The sequence below is a fragment of the Syzygium oleosum genome, unplaced genomic scaffold, assembly GCF_021117445.2.
Source record: "Syzygium oleosum isolate NSW1041296 unplaced genomic scaffold, Sole_v2.1 Sole_v2.08, whole genome shotgun sequence".
NCBI lineage: Eukaryota > Viridiplantae > Streptophyta > Magnoliopsida > Myrtales > Myrtaceae > Syzygium > Syzygium oleosum.
In genome coordinates this window covers 1496670-1517184 of record NW_026607492.1, presented here as the reverse complement: position 1 = coordinate 1517184, position 20515 = coordinate 1496670, and the positions used below count along the sequence as shown (strand labels likewise).

At 42.9% G+C, this 20515-nt stretch overlaps 3 protein-coding genes across 6 annotated transcripts; all 3 read right to left on the bottom strand.

Moving 5' to 3' along the window:
* Positions 1–488: 488 nt before the first annotated feature.
* Positions 489–8390, bottom strand: LOC115672589 (uncharacterized). Of its 2 annotated transcripts, none has more exons than XM_056314043.1 (2): positions 7259–8390; positions 489–911 (listed from the first exon to the last, which is right to left on the bottom strand). In XM_056314043.1, exon 1 carries the CDS (start codon positions 8355–8357, stop codon positions 7317–7319), a length of 1041 nt encoding a protein of 346 aa, XP_056170018.1. In that variant the 5' UTR covers positions 8358–8390; the 3' UTR covers positions 489–911; positions 7259–7316. The 2 variants fall into 2 exon arrangements, with proteins under 2 accessions (XP_056170018.1, XP_030450286.1); XM_030594426.2 differs by having other exon boundaries at positions 489–877.
* On the bottom strand, positions 489–12673 carry LOC115672590 (uncharacterized). Its single transcript, XM_056314044.1, has 2 exons — positions 11427–12673; positions 489–846 (listed from the first exon to the last, which is right to left on the bottom strand). The coding sequence occupies exon 1, from the start codon at positions 12381–12383 to the stop codon at positions 11481–11483; it is 903 nt and encodes a 300-aa protein (XP_056170019.1). The 5' UTR covers positions 12384–12673; the 3' UTR covers positions 489–846; positions 11427–11480.
* Positions 12674–15812: 3139 nt separating this feature from the next.
* Positions 15813–20374, bottom strand: LOC115672826 (cytochrome c1-2, heme protein, mitochondrial). 3 transcript variants are annotated; one of them, XM_030594782.2, is made up of 8 exons: positions 20225–20374; positions 18741–18830; positions 18003–18223; positions 17412–17691; positions 17255–17326; positions 16493–16609; positions 16319–16384; positions 15813–16231 (listed from the first exon to the last, which is right to left on the bottom strand). In XM_030594782.2, the coding sequence occupies exons 2-8, from the start codon at positions 18798–18800 to the stop codon at positions 16115–16117; spliced, it is 933 nt and encodes a 310-aa protein (XP_030450642.1). In that variant the 5' UTR covers positions 18801–18830; positions 20225–20374; the 3' UTR covers positions 15813–16114. The 3 variants fall into 3 exon arrangements, with proteins under 3 accessions (XP_030450642.1, XP_056170010.1, XP_056170011.1); XM_056314035.1 differs by lacking the exon at positions 20225–20374 and adding an exon at positions 19905–19937; XM_056314036.1 differs by lacking the exons at positions 18741–18830; positions 20225–20374 and adding an exon at positions 18432–18577.
* Between the last annotated feature and the right edge of the window lie 141 nt (positions 20375–20515).

Here is a 20515-nt window from a genome sequence, read left to right as displayed (position 1 = left end):
CATAAAATATCACCGCCAAGAATTTAAAAACTAAGACTCCCTGAAGGTGATTTGTCTGTAATTTGTTAACTGTCCCATGATATATGATAACACCATCTGCAGCGGCATAGCAAGTCTGCGTAGAGTGTTTTTCTTGGTTAATCAGAATATTAAAAGATAGCAACAGAAACTGCCAAAGTCGGTCGAACTTGGTAGAATCAGAAACCAGCTAGGAGCTGCAACTTGTTCGAGTCCAGTACATTCTTACCCCCTCCGCCATCCTAGAAACCAGCACCTTATACTGGGCCACACATGAATATAAACAGTAGGCCTTATAATCTTTTCATTCTCCCAAGACATCAAAACCACCATCGAAGCAACTAACTGTAGAGGAAGTCTTTCAATAGCACCTGCTGTGACGCAGAGTTTGCACAATGCACTCTTTCTTGAGACACAAACTTCCACAAAACCACCTTTTCCACAGTAACAGTGCAATTGCCAAACACAAATTTTAGCTGGCACAAACAACTCCTGCCTTTTCACTTACCACAAAGCACACATTACAATTAATATACAAGGCATTGGCAAGATTAGTTCGTTGCCATGGCTAGAATCTGACATCAGTTTCATCAGAAACATCTGATCTTTCCAGATTTCCCGAATGTATATCACTACATACGAGACTTTACCAAATAGATATATTTTGCCACCATTTTCATCTTTCTACAGGTACATAAAACCACAGCATTGTTTTTGAGGCTATAAGCTTTAGACCGAGTTCCCTCCAGTCTCCAAGCTTCGGACTCTACATTGTTCCGTGTTCGACTGATCTTTTTCAGCTTCAATCTCTGTCGAACACACACCTCACTTCATTGCAGATCACTGACAAAGTCAGGCACTGCATATGCAGGTATAGATACTAAATGAATAAGCTGAATAAGATAGACCCACATAGAGAGACAGAGTTAATCACAAGGAAAGTGCCTAATTAGACCAACCGATTCAGTACAGAAAATTATCTCACATATGATGGGAGACTATTTGCGTGACCAAGCAGACCGATCGCTATTCGATAAGCACTCGAAGTTAACCAAAAAATATCGATTTTTGTAATCCGATTTGAACATATTCAAGCTCTAATTTTCTAGTTACGTTCAACTATGCACACAAGATGAGATTTTTTCGCACTTTATTGAGGTACAGACAAGTGGCAGATATTAGTGGATCATAGTTCGGTCCACACACTGCACGAAGAACTTTGCAATCTGTTTGTCTGTTGGTTCTGATCTGCACTATGTTCACTGGATAAAAAGCAGTGAAAAGAAAACTCCTCGCCTACTGCCATTCAAAAGGTCTGTCCGATCAAGAATCTAGCTAGTGACTTAGTTTATTAAAAAAATTTAGAATTATTAATTTATAGACACTGTTTATGAGAAATTTGTTTGTCCACAGTAACGACATGAACCAGTTTTCACCAAACTTTGAAATTTAAGCTTATATCTTGCAGCCCCAGGAATTTATTAGGCCACTCTACTCCCGGGAAATACCAACGGTGAGAATTTGATTTAGTTAAGCACGAGGTCTAGATCCAAATAACATGAACATACGAACAAGATTTAGTGAAAAGACGTGGTTCGACGAAAATACATCATAGGCAGAAATTTATGGAACATGAACATATGAACAAGTCAATAGTGAGCTATTCAAACAGAATTCGACCAAAAAAAAACTATTCAAACAGAAGATAAAGTACGATACGAGGAGAGAGTTACAGGAATTTTTCAAAAGAGACCAAAAATCAAAATTCTAAAACCAAATCAACCAAACCTTGACTCACTTCATGTCCCACCTCGTTCTATTGCCTCAATTCTTGAAACAAAAACAATAATAATGAAATCCGTCTTCAGGCAGTTCGATCATTTTTCATAAAGTAAGTTGCTGGTTTTGCATCATATCGTCTTCTCTTATTGTTCGATACGTGCATATTGAATGCCTAATCAACCTGTGTCATTCCAAAATACTGATTACAGTGAGAAAAACCCAGAACTTACAGTTGTTGTTATCTTGAGCCTTTTCTTATCTAGTTAAATAAGGAAGTTCAGATTTGGACTATGGTTTAAGCAGGAACCAAACCAAACAAAGCTGTTCGCCGTTTGGTTCGGTACAACAGCTAACTTCTTCCCCGTGAATGGATTTCTGCCTGAAATTTCTGAACTTTCATACTTTTACTTGGTTTGAACATTGGGTTTGAATAAGTCTCTAAGTCAAAGACAGTTTGTTTAATTGAACAGAAACTGAAGTCATGAAAAACAAGAACCGAACTGATCAATTTGGCATTGGCTTCTTGTTTTGCTCTTTTAGTGTTGAGTGTAGGTATTTGGCTTCAGTGATGGAGCAAGGGAGGACTGAGGAGGGGTTGGAGAGGGGGATTCTTAATGCAACTGGCTATTATTCTGATTATCATTAATCATTTATAATGGTATTAAGTAATACGGAAAAAGTCCAAAAAAAAATCAAAACCATGCCCACTGTGACATTTACCCTAAACTTTTTTTTGTAACATCAAAAATCCTAAACTTGTACCCGCGTGACACATACCCTCCGTCAAGGCTCCGTCATATAATATTTGTCATTTTTATATCACTTAAGTCACGTGGCGCCATGTTAACACCGTTTACCTTATGTCTTCCATGTAGGCAGATTTTTAACGGTACTCATTGACGTAATTTCGACAAAAGATAAATGTGTCATACAAGTACAAATTTGGGAGTTTTGGTGTAAAAAAAAAAAGAGAGTTTAGAGTAAATATATCACGGTGGGCATAGTTTAGAGTTTCTGATAGTCTTTTCCCTAAGTAATATCAAGTCATCAACTTACTAAGTTACTAATAATTCGATTATAAAAAAGAAGAAGAAGATATGTACCACAACGATGTATGCCATTGAAATGTGGTAAAATAAATTAACTAAGACCAACGTGGGAGTAAATAATGAATAAATAATTATCATCACATTGTTTATCACTTTATTTGCATTTTTGAAGAGTTAGAATCAGTTTTAACAATAAAGTAAAACCAAAATAATAAAGAGTATCATTAAAAGTTTAGCTTCAGTTGCCACAAATTTTTCGGATTTATTTTGTGAAGTTCGCGTTTTTAAATATACTTACATTCCAAATACTATTTTGTTATGAGTTAACATACAAATTTCAAATTTATTAGAGAAAGTAATGCTATCATCATACTAAATATGGATAGTATAAACTACTTCTATCTTGTCTAAAAACTATTACAAGAAAATTTTGATTTAAAATATTTCTAATGAAAAACGTAGGAGAATGGCCATGCAAATATTCTACCGTTTTTTCTTGAGGAGCTAGAGTTGGGACAGTGCGAATAATATTCCTTTTTACCGAAAGGGAAGAAGGGTAGAATGGTCAAACTCCCATGAAATCTACTTAAGTTCTACACATGATGAAAAAGACTCTTTAGGCAGTTAATAAGTTAGAGCCACAAAAAAATGGTCACCACTTTGAGTGGTGAGAAAGTGGTGACCACTTATTTAAGGCCCTTAGTCTACATGGAAGAGATCAAAATTGTCAAAAATGGTGTCAAAGCAGGGCTTCCTTCAAGGATGTGTGGCTGTAAGACGGACTAAGTGTACGTTTTGTTTCACGGAAGATTTCATGGTACAAAAAGATATTTTTCATGGAAATCATTTTCAAGAAAAATTGTTAGTTTTCATTTGTTTGGTGGTCTAGGGAAAGTAATTTCCTTCTTACCAGAATGGAAATTTGTTTTCCTCCGATCTAAATTTGTTGTTTTCAATCGAAGGATCACGTTTTTCGTCATCTAAATACCAGAAAGTCAGAAAACAACAGTTTTCTTTGAAACAAACGGACCCTCGGTTCAAGCTAACATGTGACGATCCAACCTATTTTACATGAGTCAAACCCCTAAAATGAGTACTTAAAGTAACCACACAAGCTGGTGACCATTGGAGATGTGTGGTTATTTATAAAACACTGAATGAGGCCTTTCCCAGCTCAGGCACTATGGAGTATTCTCGCCTAACGATACTGTCCCCATTCGACGTGTGCCCTAATCCATGCTTACCCCCTTCGCCATCCTAGAAGCTTGCTAGAATTTGTACCTGATCTGATCCCTCTCAACCAGATGATTACTCACCTCACTCTTCAAATCGGGTATGGGGCTAGTTTGTCCACAAACCACACATTTGCTGGTGGGAATCCTGCTCTTATAACACCCTAACTATACAACCCGTTTCATATGGGCTAAGCTCCTAGAAAGAGTACACGAAGTAACTTTGCAAGCTAGTGACAATTGTTGGGGGTGGATGTATACTACTCAATAGAACCTCTCCCAACCGATGCTGAGTTTAGGATATCACACAATCTAAGGAGAACGAGGAGAGAATGTTGAGGCGAGTGTACTCAGTTTTGGTGCATCTCTTGATAAGCTTCGAGGATGACACAGAGTGCATGAATGAGTAGAATCATGCATTGAATTACAAGAGTATTGCTCAATGATATAGCTCGGCATCAATGAGAAAGTCATTCTTTCTAAGTGGAGAAGTCAACATGTGATACCCCAAGTCCCAGATTGGATTAAAGATTTCCTCTTAGGTGACTCATAAAAAAGACTCAACCACTAATAGTCGCCGTCTTAAATGATCACTACTCCTTTTGAAAGCTTGACCCATATGGAATGAGTCAAGCTATAACTCTAACCCATTCTATAATTTTCCCTTCGATTTAATTATCAAATTCCCAAGATGAATGAAATAAGAAAACCCAAAAGCCAAAATAATCAAGTGCAAATAATATAAAACCCAAGGTGAGGTTGAGGTAGGATTGTTTTTCTATACCATCAACTGCAAATAACCTGGGAAATTGTCCGATCAGTCTTAAACCTATTGTACGGATGCCAATTTAGTTATAAATTTTTCAATTTTGCCAATTTAGTCATAAACCTTTGCGTGAAATTCTAATGTAGTCATTTTGGTCAATTTTCATAATTACTGACATGACGGTGTGCCTCTTAGGACAGTTGGCGATAACTGGACCGACGCCAACGATTTTCTCGCGGAAAATTGACTGCATGGAATTTCGCGCAAAAGTTTAGCACTAAATTTGCAAAAAAAAAATTCAAATTAAATTAACATCCGTACAATAGGTTTATGATTGATTAGACAAATTTTCCCATAAACCTTATTCCGAACTCCTCATGCGATTTTTAACTCATTTTTTACTCAGATCCATAAGGCAGTGAAAAACTTCGATGAACTTGAGGTTATTTAAAGAAGTTGGAGTTTCATCATCATAAAAATACATTGACAAAATAGGGTAGTTGGCTGAGCTTATAGGCCCCAGTTTGTAATAGTGTGCCTAGTGCCTCGTCCCTCATCGAGGGACGAGGCTGGGCACATGAGATTTAGGGTCTTCCACGTGATCATAAGATTAATTAAGAACGGGTTTAAGAAAATGGAAAAGGAAATGAATTATTTACCTGCACATTTTTAATCTACATCATGAAAGCGATGTCCGAGTAATAAGAGTGATACCATATTCACATGCTAAATTAATAATTAGAAGCAAGAGTCTAGCTATCACAGGACATCAACTTATTAAGTTAACGATTTATGTTAGCATTAAATTCTGATATAATTTTCTGACAAAAAACAAGTTTCGATATAATTCAAGTAAATACATGTATGAAACTCCATTTATGAGGAAATGTACTGATTAAGTTTAGCCCAATTGTATGGATTTGGATGTCGATGACAAATATTTAGGTTTTAGCTACAAGTGAATAATGATGGTAAGAAAGAGTAACGGCATTCAAATAAAGCAAAGTTTAGAAAATGCATTGTGAATTAAAAAGGGAAAAAAATAATGAAGCTAAAGAGTACACTTCCCCCAATAAAAACAATAAGTTTAAAATATTATGTGTGTAATGTAGTGGAAAAATCAGAAGAAAAGGAAAACCAATTAATAATTGGATTTATTAATAGACTTAATTAGACACTAGACCGTCAAACGGGTGAGTCAAATCGAAAATGGTTCGACTCAAATTAACTCATTTTCATTCAATACAAATCTAGTGGCTGATACCCGACTCCACCATCAACTCATAATATTGACCTAACTCATATTGCTAAAACACTTCTATATTTAATCAAATCTAGGAAAACTCATGTCTCGACTGAGGTGAGAGCACACAGTGAGCAAGCGCGAGATCGGATGAGGGTGAAAAAGAGTTATGGAGGTGGGTTGGATCTATATAAGTTGTGAACCTATTTAACATACATATTATTTTATGTTTTACCATTTTAAAAACCCATTTATAATATATTTGCTGAATATAACCAAACATATAACAACCCAACCCATCAAATATAGGTGAAGAAATGGGTCGTATATGTTTGGAGAAATGGGTCGCCGACGCATTTTAACAGGTCTATTGGACACGTGGACAAAGCAATAAAATGGCTATATGATTAACTACGAATATAAAAGCTATGGTGAATATCATATGTGTAATACGAGTATATATAGTGTGCATACGAATAGAGAGGGATATTCACAGATAATTTAGATCCTTTCACGATAAGAGTTTTTTTATTGAAGCATTTATATCTTGACTGTTTCTAATTTTACTATATAAGGGATATATGGTATGGCCAAAAAAGGGACATATATGGTATCTTGAGCCATCATGCACCGTACTAAAAATTCAATTTTCTTATTTAATTAAGTGCCCCTAAAAGAATCTTGCCGAGCATTAATCGATCTCGAGACCTTATAAGTTTTCGTTCACGTTTCCGGACCTATTTCCAAAAAGGGTTTAGATGATTTCCAAAAAACGAACTCATATTTTCTTTGCTTTTCTTTCTAAACCCTTTCTTGCAATATGACTCCTTTTGTTAGTTAAGTAATGCAAAAAGTAGTAATTTTAACAATTTTAACAAAAAAAAAACCCATTTTCTCATATATCTTCGTACATTTCTCAATATAAATCTCATTGCAAAAAACTATGGTTTTTGTTTCATGGTCCGACTTATCTCTGCCCGACAAAATTCCTTCACATCCTTTTATTTATTATACTCTCTCCCTCGACAAGAGAATCCTAAAAAGCCGTATCATCAACAGCAACATTCCTAACCTTTCTTTTAGTTATTTCTAATCTTGCTTAATTAATCATTAGCTCTATTATCATTACGGTCGAAATATGCCCTAGTTGGTTCAACCCTAGTCGTACCTGATCATACCGAACCCCTTTGTTCGGTCGGTGCGGCCACCGAAATTGTCGGGTCGTGTCAGCTGAGACCCAAGCTGAGCGCAGCTTTAACGTCCAGCCTCCATGCAAACCCTCCCCCCTCGTCCATCCTCCACACATCGCACGGCACTATCCTCGCCGCCCACTTCTCCTCGCCCCGCTGCCACGAGTGCCGCCTCACCGTCGCCCTGCACGCGAAGGCCGCGCGCGCCTTGGGCAGCTCCGCTTTCGCCACCACCCTCACCGCGATCTCGGTCGGCAGCGGGCCGCTGCCGACGCCGTCGCTCGAGTGCTCTCTCATCACCATCCTCTCGAACGCTCCGTTCACCCACTTCACCCTATTGCTCGGATCCGCCAGGAACCCGGGGCACGCGTCGGTCTCGAGACTCCTCATCCGGTCGGCGTCGGTGAGCCCCGCCAGCTGATGGTCCTGCGCGTCAATGTGCGTGTCGGCGGAGACGGACTCCACGATCACCCAGCACTCCAAGACTCCAGGGTAACGCATCCGATGAGGCGACGCCGAAGGGAGGCTGGTGTTGACGAGATCGATGGGGTCCGACCTCGACCACATGGGTGGGACCCCATTAGGTAGGGCGAGATTCACGGTGCTGAATTCAGGACCAAAGTCAGTACTGCAGCGATTATTGACGCTACAACATCGAGGCTCCTGCTCAGTAGGCTCAGGCTTTTCTTTAAGCGCTTTAGATTCTCCACCACGATCAGCTTTCTCAGGCAACAACTGGAGGGTCACTATTTGCTTCTCCAACCCCGAAGAACCATCAGCAGACCCTCCTTTTCCTTTTGGCCCTTGCACCGCTCTTTTCCTTTTGGTGGTGCCGCTGGAGGTGTTATTATTACTGCTGCTGCAGTTACTATTACCCTTGGCCTTGCGACTCCTAACGTACTTCCTCTTGGTCCTCCCACCCGAAAGCAACCACCTCTTGCCTCCCACGTGCGACCCGCCTCGGCCCGGGTCCTCCGTGGCCGGCATCGGAGCTATGGGCCGGAACCGAAGCATCACCCGATCGATCCCCGCCGCGTCGCCGACCGGCCCTTTGTGTACCCCATCTGCCCCGCCCATCTCACACCCCCCAGCCGCCTCCGCCTCCTCCGCCGCCGCCGCTTCCTCCGCCGCCGCTCAACGCCACCAAAGGCCCTCCCTCCCGACCCCTCTCCCCCTGTCTCCCTCTCTCTCTCTCTCTCTCTCTCTCCGAAGCAATGTGAAGTCTAAGTTAGTAAACATTTTTTTTTTTCCACTCATCCCATCGTGTTTTCCTTTTTTTTTTTTTTGGCGTGAGGGGGGGGTCCCTTTCGGCCTAAGAATACGGAGAGACAGTTGGCAGGAGAGGAAAAGGACCACGTGTCTATGGCATTTTCCCAAACATATGGACGACGCGATTGGTCCAATCACCCGCGGGAGTGGGGGCCCACCGGGCACATCGGGGAGGGTGATGAGAATCGAGCCTCCCGATTGGCCCCCGCGGGAGCAGCCAATGGGAGGCGAGATCGTGTCCAGCACTGCCGATAAAGCGACCGGGACACGTGGTGCCCTCGCGGACTTAGCGTCCGGTTGTGTCGCTCAGCTTTTTCCTCGTTCCCCCTCATATATATATTCAATCACACACACAAAAAATAAATAAAATAAAATAAAATAACATAATAAAAGAGGTCGCATCGTTTCGAGAGAATGCGCGCGTGGGGAGCACTCGCTGGCCCCCAAGGTGCATAATATTTTTGAATAAGCGGTTGAGATGTCCCACGCGCCTTGCCGCGAGTGGGGATCACTCGAGGGGAGATTGTCTGGTGGAGGCGGGGAGCGTGGCGCGGCACGCGCGGGAGGGGAGGGACAGTGTGGGTTGGGGGTGTAGGGTTGGGAGTACGGCGAGGACGCGTGGATGGTCCGATGGCGGTTGCGGATCGGCGACGAGATCCGCACACGTCATCCGAGAACTATGATCGGTCTCGTTCTCTCGCTTTGGGGGGTTGGGTGGGTGGGGGTTGGATCAGGATCGGATTTGGATTTGGATTGGCTCCGGGACTCCAGCGCCAGGGTGGTCCTCCTCCTCGCGATAGCGAAGTCTCGCTGCTTGCTGGTCCACGTCTTTAGGACACGCTTGTTCTCCCGACATCCAATGAAATTTTACCCTTCCATTCAACACTTTCTCGACAAAAATTTAAAATATTATCTATATTTCGAAAAAAAAAAAATTTCACGAGAATAATATACGCCGAGCTCGCAGGTCAACGACCGACCGTATGTCGTCAAAGTTTCGGGAGTTCTTTCTGATAAAAAGCATTAAGATATGTCCGATCATGAATTTCAGTACGAACAGAAGATGAAAAGTCATTTCAGACACATCGTTAACTCTCACGGCCAATAACTGAAGAGTATAGCGTTGAGTTTTGAGTTTGAGTTTTTGTTCTAATATTTATTTAAGTTTAATCTAATCAATTTTGTGAAATTGAAAGTCGTGAATTGGTACAGATTTTTGACTATTCTTTTCTTAACATAACTCTCAGACAGCTAGACGTCACAGCAAACTCAATATGTTTTGTTGAAGCACGTAGCTAGACAATGACTTCTCTCAATCACGAATCAAAATATGGCTAGACTCAACTCGAGTCTATCACATCAATAGTAAAATTGAAAACGAGTTATTTCCCTGTTTAATAACACAAGATGACTAGATTCCCAAACTTAGACAGCCCACATGTATGTTCCAACATGCATCATCATACTATTGTCACTCTACAGGAGACTTTTTGTGCAAATCTAATGTGGACCAATGGTGAAAAAACTAACATTTACCAGAGCAGTGATCTCCTTGACCTCACTCCAAATAATCATACTCTCAAATCCAAAACGAAACCGTATCGAGATTGCACATGAATCTCTTTCACCGACGAGAGCCAAGATCAATGAGAAGGATAACATATGTTTCACGGATTTACAAAAGCCAGCGATGAACATGATTGACCATTATCCATCATCATTGCTAAGCTCTGGACTGAGCCAACAGGACGATGCCAACACATCTCCCCTACAGGAGACGTCCAATCATGCGTTCACTTGACTTGAACCCCAACTACGTGTCAGCAAGAAGGAAAAAATTCAGCCCGAGAGCTTGTATTTCACCACACCAGAATGTGATGTTCTACCAACTTTGTGACAGCACCAAAGGTCACGTGCATTCTAGTCGTGGACCGACACATCTTTTCGACATCGTAACATACATACGATGACGGTGCTCATCCAGCAATGGACAGGGAGTGCCATTGAACTAGCTAGTCTCGAATATAATGTGAGGATTAGGGTCTCAATCTCTTGAACATATCGGGGTACAAGTCCCGAAGAGGGTCCAAAACCAAAACCTCCTTCGACCGCCGGACAGCATGCTGTCTAGATCACACTCCCGAGGTCTTTCACCAGAGAGTGAACTCGAAGATTTGTTTAAGCTTAGTCTAAGGCAGTCGGTGGCTATTGAACTATAAGGTTTTCATAGCTCTCTTCCCCAGCTAAAGTTCCCCTCTGATAATGCGAGCTAACCTACCCTTTATAAGGCCCTCTATGTTGACCAATGGCATATATTGATGATGATGGCTATCTTCATTGTCCCCTCCCTGTTCCCTTCGTGTGGGGTATACAGTTAAGAAAGAGGGTCGATCCCTTTGCAAATTGTGCAATTTTTATAGTTTTTGTGATACTTATCAAGACACACACACACCTACCAAGAAAATTGGAGACGTGTCCCTTTGGGACTTTGAGAAGCTTCCTCCCCAAGGTCCTTACGTGTCCACAAGAGAGAGTTACAACACATTCAATCAATGCGAAACAATCCGATTCTTTTTCGAAGCATTTCGAAGCCTAGCTATCAGATCTTCTTTATTTTTTTTCCACACGTTTCATCGCTCCTTCTCTTCGATCTCCTTGCTCCTTTTTTTTGCTAAAGCCGATCTCCTTGCTCCTTAGTGCATATATATGTAGCCCCTTCCGTTCGTCTATATTAACCACACTATTATTTTAAAAGGTCACCTGACACATTGCTTTCTCTATCTTGCTTAGCATACACAGACATTCCTGAATTAGGCAAAGGCTTTTTCAGGGTCATTCGAATATGTACACAAGAGATATATATGTGGTTAATTATACCTGAGCTTGAAGTGACCCCCTTTACGGAGGGTTTTGTTCTCTGCGATATTCATTTCAAAACGCTAAGCCGAGAGCGGCCTTCACGTCGAGTCTCCATGCAAACCCTCCAAACCCGTCCAGCCTCCACACGTCGCAGGGCACGGTCCTCGCCCTCGTCCACCGCTCGTCCCGCCATGTCACCTGGCACGTGAAGGCCCGCTGCCAAGTCGGCAGCCTTTCCTTCGCCACCAGCCTCACCTCGATCTCCGGTGGCGGCCGATGGGGATCGTGCTCGACTTCTCCTCTATTCTGGCCACTCGCGAACCAGACGTACGCGTCGTTCACCCAATGAACCCGGTTCTGGAAGTCCGACACCAGAACGGGACACGTGTCGGACCGGAGATTCTTTATCTTCTCGTCGTCCGTGCTCCCTGGAAAGAATTCTCCGACCGCTCCCATGCACGGATCGACGCCGACCCTCTCCACCGTCAGCCATGACACGGCGACGGCTCGCGTGAGCGGGTTCACCACCGTCGGATCCCACGAGTTCTCGCCGTCCACGTTGAACTTCAAGGGCCTTTCGCGATCTGGCTGGGAAAATTCCCTCGGGGTTATTATCATCGGAACGAGATCCAGGGGAACGCCGGAGGCCATCGACTCCCGCGGCTCGGCTTTCTCCGGCAGGAGCTGGAGGGTCAATACGGGCTTCCCGCGACGGCGACCTCCGCCCTGCGACCTGCTCCTCCTCTTGCACTGGCTATTATTCTTCCGAACCCTAACGTACCTCCTCTTCACCCTCCTCTTCACGGCGAGCCAGCTCCTGCTCTCCGGGAGGTCACCGGCGCCGGATACCGGTCCGCCCGCGGCCGGTTTCGGCGCTATCGGCCGGAATCTGAGCATTACCGGGTCGATTATCGGGACGAGCTTGTCGGCACCGACGCCAGATCTACCGAACCAGAACGCGCCTCCCCTGTCCATGGAGGAGCTCCGGCAGCGCCACCACCAGCTCAGCTTTCCTCGGAGCCTCCAACCGGAGAAGCAAGGAATCTCGGGGGTCGCTGCTCAGGCTCTGAGCCTCGAGAGAACAGCAGCAGCTCTCCTCTCCAGCCGATAATGAATGGGATCGGCGAACACACGGTGGTCTGGTATACAAGCACCACGTGTCCGAGCAAAGCTCGAGCCGACAGTATCTTATGCGAGAATCGCAGAGATTTATTGGACGGACAATTATGCTACAGTATAACACGAGAATTTATTTTTTTTTTTAGCTATATTGAATTTAAAATCCGAAATCTCGATATTTTATAAATTAACATAGATGAGGGGGGGGGGGGGGGGATGATGAGAGATACAGGAGGGGCTTGTACAAAGTTAGATAATGTCCAACTCGGGAGGGCGTCAGGGGACGTGATTGGACGGGAGTTCTGGTTGAGGGGGCCCCACGGAAAAGTGCCATACTTGGAGTGATTGCTTTGGTCTGTGGGCGGGGCCCACGATGTGGGGAGGGGGGGGGGGGCACGGGCCAATGGGAGGCGGCGTTGTGGCATGCACTCCCCACCGAGGAATTGGACACGTGGACTGTAGCTGAAAGTGGCTTTTTCCCCTTTCTCTCTCGTTTTTTTGGCCTTTTGCTTCGCCGGGGGTAAAAAGCAAAGCGAAAAATGCCGCTTACTTCATTGGAGGAGCAGCGGGCTTCTCGCGCCCGGACACGTGGCGGGATCCCACCGGCGGGATCGGCCCAACATCCCCCGTGGCCGCCTCGTTCGGTGCGGGAATAATTAAATGGGGGGGGCCTCGTCATGGCGATTTGATTCAGCCGGGTAGTGTTCCGTTGAAATTTCTATCCGACTGACCCTGTACCTTTCGCCCCCCAACGTCGTTTTCCATTTAGGGGGGTGGTCGGGTTCCCGTGGCGATCCCGGACAAGAGTCTTAATGAACGCAGGAACGGACATGCTTTGTCCGGAGTTAATCGGCGGCGGAGCACAGAAACACTTTGCAGGGATTTAATCGACGTCAAAGTGAGATAATAGAGAAATTCAATGCCGGAATTTAATCGATGATGTAGATTCGAAAACTAAAATCGGGATACATGATAGAATTTAATCGACGACGAGGTATAGGGAGCAAGATTGAATTACTGGAATTGAAAGATAACATTACTAAAAGAACAACGACTTCTTTTTGTTGATTGATCAAGGCTTGAAAATAGTATGATGTGCCATTTATAACTCACGATATAACTCTCTAGTGGCAGTCACAATGATTTTGCCAATCAACTTCTCAAGTCTTGAAATCTGATGTTCGATTGTTCTGCTCACTCACTGTTCGCCTAACTCTAATCTCATTGGCTAAGCCTGATACTTGTCAAAAATAACCAAAAAAGTTAGTCATTTTTTTATTGTTAAGAATTTGACGGCGTAGCGAGGAGATGCAAAAACATCCTTTTAAATTAACTTTTTCGCACGAGGTCCAAATCTCACACAATAAAAAAAATAATATGACCTATTATTTCTGATTGGATGGTATACACGAAAAGAGTGAAGAGCGCCCAAAACATTCCATGAGTATGGAAGAAAGTTATGTTTCATATATAAATAGATCACAATAAAAAATAAATCGATATTTTTTTAATCAACTATTTTCCGTGAAAGAAATGGAGCTTGTATCGATATTAAATTATCAATTTATTCCTATTACATGGAATTCACTAACCGTATACTCAAGATACACGAGCACTACCTAGAAGTATCGAAATAATCCCTTTCATTGTATACGCAAAGTATGACGACCTGTTACCTATGAAGCTGCACGATCTTTCATTTGTCGTCGATAGAGAATGAATGAACCATGAAAAAGGAAGTGATTCGGCATAATCTCGTGGCCGATACATAACTAAGCCGAATGGACATGTCTTGAAGTCGCCAGAAGGCATCTCGCTTCCCTTTCGCGATTCGACGGAGCCACGAAACACCGATGCAAATTTGATTCGGATCGGATCATCATATCGGTCGGCACAATAAGCCAATCTTCGTTCGACAGAGTACCCTTACATATGTAAGGTTAGTACGAGAATTTAATTTTTTCGATTTTAATCATCCGACACTAATTCACAACATATATATATATATATTAAACACCATGATTAAGAATAATTTAGGTGATGAATGACATGAGTTGTGAGTGCGTGAAGAATTTCAACTGCTAAGACATCACACCTAAGCTTTGAATATCATTGTCGATTGGGGGAGGGGGGGAGTGGTCAGCATCCTAGAGGACGTGGGAAAAAGTTGACGGAACATACAAGACGACGCGTGTCTCGAGCTGTCCAGCTGAGAGAGGCAGAAGAAGAAAGAAATAATCTTAAGGAAAAGGGGAGAAGAAATTTGATGCCCTCCCTCCTCCTAATCCTCCGAAACGCAATGAGTGCAGGGGAGGCAGGGCCAATGGGATTCGTCGTTTTGGCAACATCAACATCATGTCCGACGTACGATGAAAAAGATAAGAAAGGAAGAGCCGTGCGCCTGCGAATCATCTCGCTCCAGATGCGGATGCGACAGCCCAGGACAGAACCCGAAAGGCCAAAAAAAGAAGAAGAAAAAAGGGTGTCCCGCAAAGAATATTTGGACGTGTGGTGTCAGGCTAGTAGGCTTGTGATTTGGTTATTTAAATGTCCAGCAACCCCCGGCTCTTCTTCACCTGGACTGGAGGGAGCGAGTTTTAGCATGTCCAAATCAGATGACCATGATGATTTTTCCCAGAGATATAGTTCTTGGTTTTGCTTTATGGTTACATCATCCCGTCGATGAAAACCGATCGATCTCGCGAGTTCTGATTAGTCTTGTTGCGTCTATTTGAGCACGGGGTTTACCTACCTAGACGGGTTACGTTTGTGATGGTGTCCCCCCCCGGTTCTTGCACGGACTCGGGAGAGGGCGATCATGCCGTTGTGAATATATCGGCGACCCGATATTCGGAGTTGGTGGAGGAGAGGGCTTTTTAGTACGCTTGTTGTGTCGGCGACAGATGATGATACGTTCGGGTTGTGCAATGGGACGTGAGGAAAGTCCATCAAGATTCTCCATTATCTTTCGATTTCATGTACGTGACTCGTGTTGATGTCGATACAGATTGCTCGATGCGAAAGGTCAAGGATAAGCTGAAACGAGCATGGCCACATCTGGTGCTGTCCTATCCGGGTCATGGATTCGGGACCGAGAGAGACGAAACTCTTTAAGATGCTAATCAGGTGCATCTGCAGTTGTGGGGACATGAGAGTTCTGCGGATATTACAGTCTCAATTTAGATCTCTCGTGTCCTGTGATGCGAAATCTTTGTAATCTCCATTAGTAACAAGGTAGGTCAATGTCGTAACTATAGAGTGAAGGAACAAACGACATGCATCATGTTACAGAAACCTGCTGTCCAGTATTTTACTTCATCCAGAAAGGAAAAGGATTCTTCAGGTGATATTTCCAACTGAAGAAACATAGCATTAGAAACATTTAACATCCAAAACACAAATCTGCCAAAAAAAAAAATATAGCATCTTGCATCATGTATATCGAAGGCCTTATTTCCATCTCAAATAGGGAAGAGAGAGATTCCTTAAAGTAACTACACCGCCAAGTAGTCGATCGAATCAAATTTCGGGGGCAGATAACAAAAAAATCATCTGACAAGAGATTATTTCCAGTACTCCAACGGAAGCTAGTTGACAACGTCGAGAACCAATTTCCGCGACTTTAGCACCGACCATCTCAACCGCCTGTAATAAGCAGCTTGCAGCAAAGCCAGCGAAAGTACGAAGATCCACTTAAATCCCATCTGTATTCAAGGAAGCAAAAAATTATCAGCGATGCAATTATTTCCATTTTGTTCCTTCTAACAGATATAAACCAAGTAAAAAGGTACCAGCTTCCTTTCTTCCATTTCTGGTTCAGCAGCCCAAGATAAAAATGTGACGACATCTTTGCCCATCTAACACCATGACATGGAGACAATTAGCAGCAGAAGATAACGAATTAGAATAAACCAGGACGAGCTTGTTCAGAAACTTTGAGGCATTTAATTCTAATAGATGTGAACCTGTGCTTCAGTTGCAGGTGTTCCATCTTCATACTCAACAGCTCCATCGATGAGCATTTTAGGCATAGCAATTGCTCCACCAGGGAAATAGGGATTGTAGTGTAACCCGTCTCTTATCTTCAGTCATTAAAAAAAATGCGTCAGGTTAAACGCTATCAACCAATGTCAATAACACGTGACCTCCATAAGGAAATAGTACAACAAGAAACTTCCAAAAGGGATAATCTCTGCACTAAATTACCCATCGCAAAGAAGGAACTCTGAGTTGATTTAAGGCAGCAAAATAAGGAAATTGAAGTGGAGAGGTGATTTAGTAATTCTCTACCAACACAGAGCAAAACATTAGCAAAACATCCAGTGCATTGGCACCTTTTTGCCAAAAAAAGAAAGACCTAGCAACTTAAAATGTGATAATGCAGGATATGATCATGAGAAATCCACATAAAATGTTATAAAGCCATTCCACTCAGTATTCACCTCCATTAAACTTGAATGAACTATTCTGTGAAAACTAGTATTAATCAAAAGAGGTGTACACTCTAATTCGGTTTTAGCTATTGCTTTTCAAAGGAATGATGAAAATAGGAAAAGCTCGGCAAGTCTTACCATGACTTCACAACAAAACAAAAGAATGACTGTTTGAGTGTATGTTAATGCTTCGGCAACCACAAATGCTACGGCTTTACCCACCAAACAAAGATTCATTCACATAATTCATGAAAAAAATGGGTCATCGTGACAAATAATCACAGAAATACGTACCGCAACACCAGCTGGAGGATCACGGTAACCAGTTAGGAGAGCAAACACATAGTTCTGACCGTTGTGCCGAGCCTGAAACAGAATAATATTGACAATATTAGTGAAACTATCATCATCATGTGACTCCTGTAGAGTTAGCAATAGAAAGCAAACTTACTTTAGTTATTAGACTTAAGTCAGGAGGATAAGCCCCCCCATTGGCAAATCTAGCTGCAGATTCATTCGCATATGGTTGAGGGAAACGGTCACTTAGTTTACCAGGACGAGTGAACATCTCGCCCTCATCATTAGGTCCATCTTCCACCTCAATTTCAGCAGCCATGGCCTTTACCTCCTCTTCTGTGTAAGCGACCCCTACCAGATCACGGTATGATATTAGAGACATAGAGTGGCAGGATGCACACACTTGCTGGTACACCTGGTGACCACGACGAATCCTGCCCATGCGCAGCATTTAAGATGAGTAATTTCTATTCAAATCAGACAGCAAATTACTTTAAATTAAAAAGATAGGGGACTGAATTTGATAAGGACCCAAGTTCCCTGACATCAGCACCCAACCCCCTCCCCAAAAAATAAAAAGAATCAGGAAGGTAGAAGAAAAGTTCGTGCTCAGGATTTACATGTAGGTGTAGATAAGATTGAAAAAAATTCGTGACTTGCCCAAAATTACAAAAGCACACTTCGTGAGCCAAGCGACAAGATTAATGATGATAAAGAAGTTAAAAGGAGATCATGAAAAACTCACGAAGCATGGTCATATGAACTAAGAATGCCCTTGTGAGGCCAAGGATAATTAGGGCACTCTAATCCATGTTCAGCCTCATCAGCAGATGCAACTGTTCCAAAGCTCAGGAATCCGGAAACTCCAGCTCCAACGAGTGCGAAACTCCTGAAATAGTTTGTATATGCGGAGCTAGAACCATCATGACCTCTCTTTGAGAAGACAGACGACAACAAGGCAGAGGCCTGCTAACGGACAAACAATTTTCGTAAGCTAACCACAGGAAAAACAAGGAAAAAGGTGAAGAGCTATTTGCAACTTCAGATTAACATTGTCCACGATCTGGTAAAGTGAAACAAAGAATTACATTACATCAAATATATTACAAACAGGAGATTATACAACATAAGAAAGAGAACAAAAGGATTATCTGCCAAGGAATCAAAGATTCACGATGGAGAAAGGCAGGTGTAACATGAGACGCGATGCCACTTTGCTCATGCAGAATGGAGATACTTCATACTATCAAAATCCAGCGAACTAGATGACTGATTCGGACTGTCTCTTTGACAGGCTTATTGTTCTTTTCAACTTAAAAGTCATTAGTAGCACAATAGATAAAATTCACTGGTATGAGCACACCAAAATCTCATGTGGGTGCATAAAAGATTGATACGAATGCATCTCTGGAGATCCAAAGTAAAAATGCCATAAATAGATGTCTGTGAAGCGGTTCCAAAACTATATACATCATCCCCCCACCTGAGGCTGAGGTTGAAGTTTCCTCCGTAGAAGCTGGTGGATTGCCCCTCCTCCAGCCATTTCACGTAAGAAAACCTTTCTGTTAGTGACCTAAAATCAAATAGGAGAAAGCAAAAGGCCACCATAAGATAAAAGAATGCAATTGGGGAAAAGGGGAAAATTTATGAACTCCATTGCTCAGCAATAGAGCCATTTCCATAATTCCAAACAAATTAAAATTGCATGTGTCGGATTAAGATAGCCATACTGATTGATTCAGTATCTACAGAAAAAGATTAAACATCGACATCCTCATAACCTTGCATCAAATGCTAGTAGAAAGAGATAGAACTTATCAACATTCTACAAGCAATGTCCTAGGTCCATTAGGTTGGATAAGTCTTTAAAAAAGCAAAAAAGTGGCTCATTCTTGAAAAACAGTGAGACCAAGTCATCTATTGAATTTCAGGGACAGTATCCGGCTCATTCTTAAATCTCTATAGGCAATAACAGGTTCGCATCATTGCATCAGCTTTGCAAGCAGCATTTTCTGTCTCGATTGCCTCGGGTTAGCAACACCCTTTGAACGGCATAGACAGAGTTAATGTGACAACTGCATAATCCCCAGGGACACTATTATCAAGAACGGGACTGGGAGAACATGCGCTAATCCGAGAGCAGACAACACTCTTACTCAGTCTCTTTCAATTATTAGCTAAACGATAACGCATCGAGCTACGAAAACTAACTTTCTTCCTTGCTGCGGAAAACCTACAAACACAAAGTGAGAAATTTATAAAACCGCTCCCCAATCGCATAGAGGAACATTCCTCGGGAAGGTTGAACAAACCATTCACTCGATAGAAGATACTACATAGTTAGTTGTAGGAATCTGCTTCTCAAAAGACCGTCGAGCTTTCCAGAGACACATAGCATTTATCTTTGCGACCAATGCGACAATCGAGCCGAGCGCCCACGAAATCCGAATTCGACATCGATTTCAATTCACAAACTAAAACGAACCCGTAAAAAGGAGCGAACACACTCAACTAATAACACTGCAAATCTATCCACACCACTCGCGGTCGAGCTAAACAGCTACAACAACTAGACATGAATCTGTATCGCCCGAGGTCGATGGACAACAACACAAAAAATCTCATCTTTCCCAAATTAAAACCAGACCCAGTAATCCCGTTCCATCAAGCTACCTCAAGCAGCACAAAAAACTGCATCAAGTGGTAAGTCTACAACAACTAGACATTAATCTGTATCGCCCGAGGTCGATCGACAACAGAAAAAAAGAATCTCATTTTTCCCAAATTAAAGCCAGACCCAGCAATCCTATTCCATCAAGCTACCTCAAGCAGCTCAAAAAATCGCATCATAGGGTAGAGCCTAGAGGATGCAAAAAAATAACAGCGGTTGGGCCACGAATCGAAGCGCGAGACGACTCGGATCGAAGAGGAAGCGCGGAGAAAAGTACTGCGGGGCGGAGCACTCACCCGAGAGCGGAAGGTCAAAGGAAGGGCGATGCGGCCTCGGGAGAGATCCGGAGCAGGGATGAGGACCGAAGAGGAACCAGCCGAGCGGAAGAAAGAACAGCGTAATCAGGAGTTAATACGAGATAGAGAGAGAGAGAGAGAGAGAGAGAGAAAATGGGGAACGAAACGAACCCAACCCTTCCGCCCGATTGGATTGGGTCGTGGCTGTTTCTCTGGGCCGCCTTTCCTCTCTATGGTCTGGGCTTTTTTTATGGCCCGTGGGCTTCACATTTTGTGGGCCTGCAGCAGCTC

Excerpts from the sequence above, each read along its gene's own strand:
- LOC115672589 (XM_056314043.1), bottom strand. The coding sequence starts at position 8,357 with ATGGGCGGGGCAGATGGGGTACACAAAGGGCCGGTCGGCGACGCGGCG.
- LOC115672590 (XM_056314044.1), bottom strand. The coding sequence starts at position 12,383 with ATGGACAGGGGAGGCGCGTTCTGGTTCGGTAGATCTGGCGTCGGTGCC.
- LOC115672826 (XM_056314035.1), bottom strand. Across the intron at positions 16,610-17,254 it reads ATCCTCCAGCTGGTGTTGCG|ATAAGAGACGGGTTACACTA; the intron begins GTACGTATTTCT and ends TAATGACTGAAG. Across the intron at positions 16,232-16,318 it reads AAATGGAAGAAAGGAAGCTG|ATGGGATTTAAGTGGATCTT; the intron begins GTACCTTTTTAC and ends CCTTGAATACAG.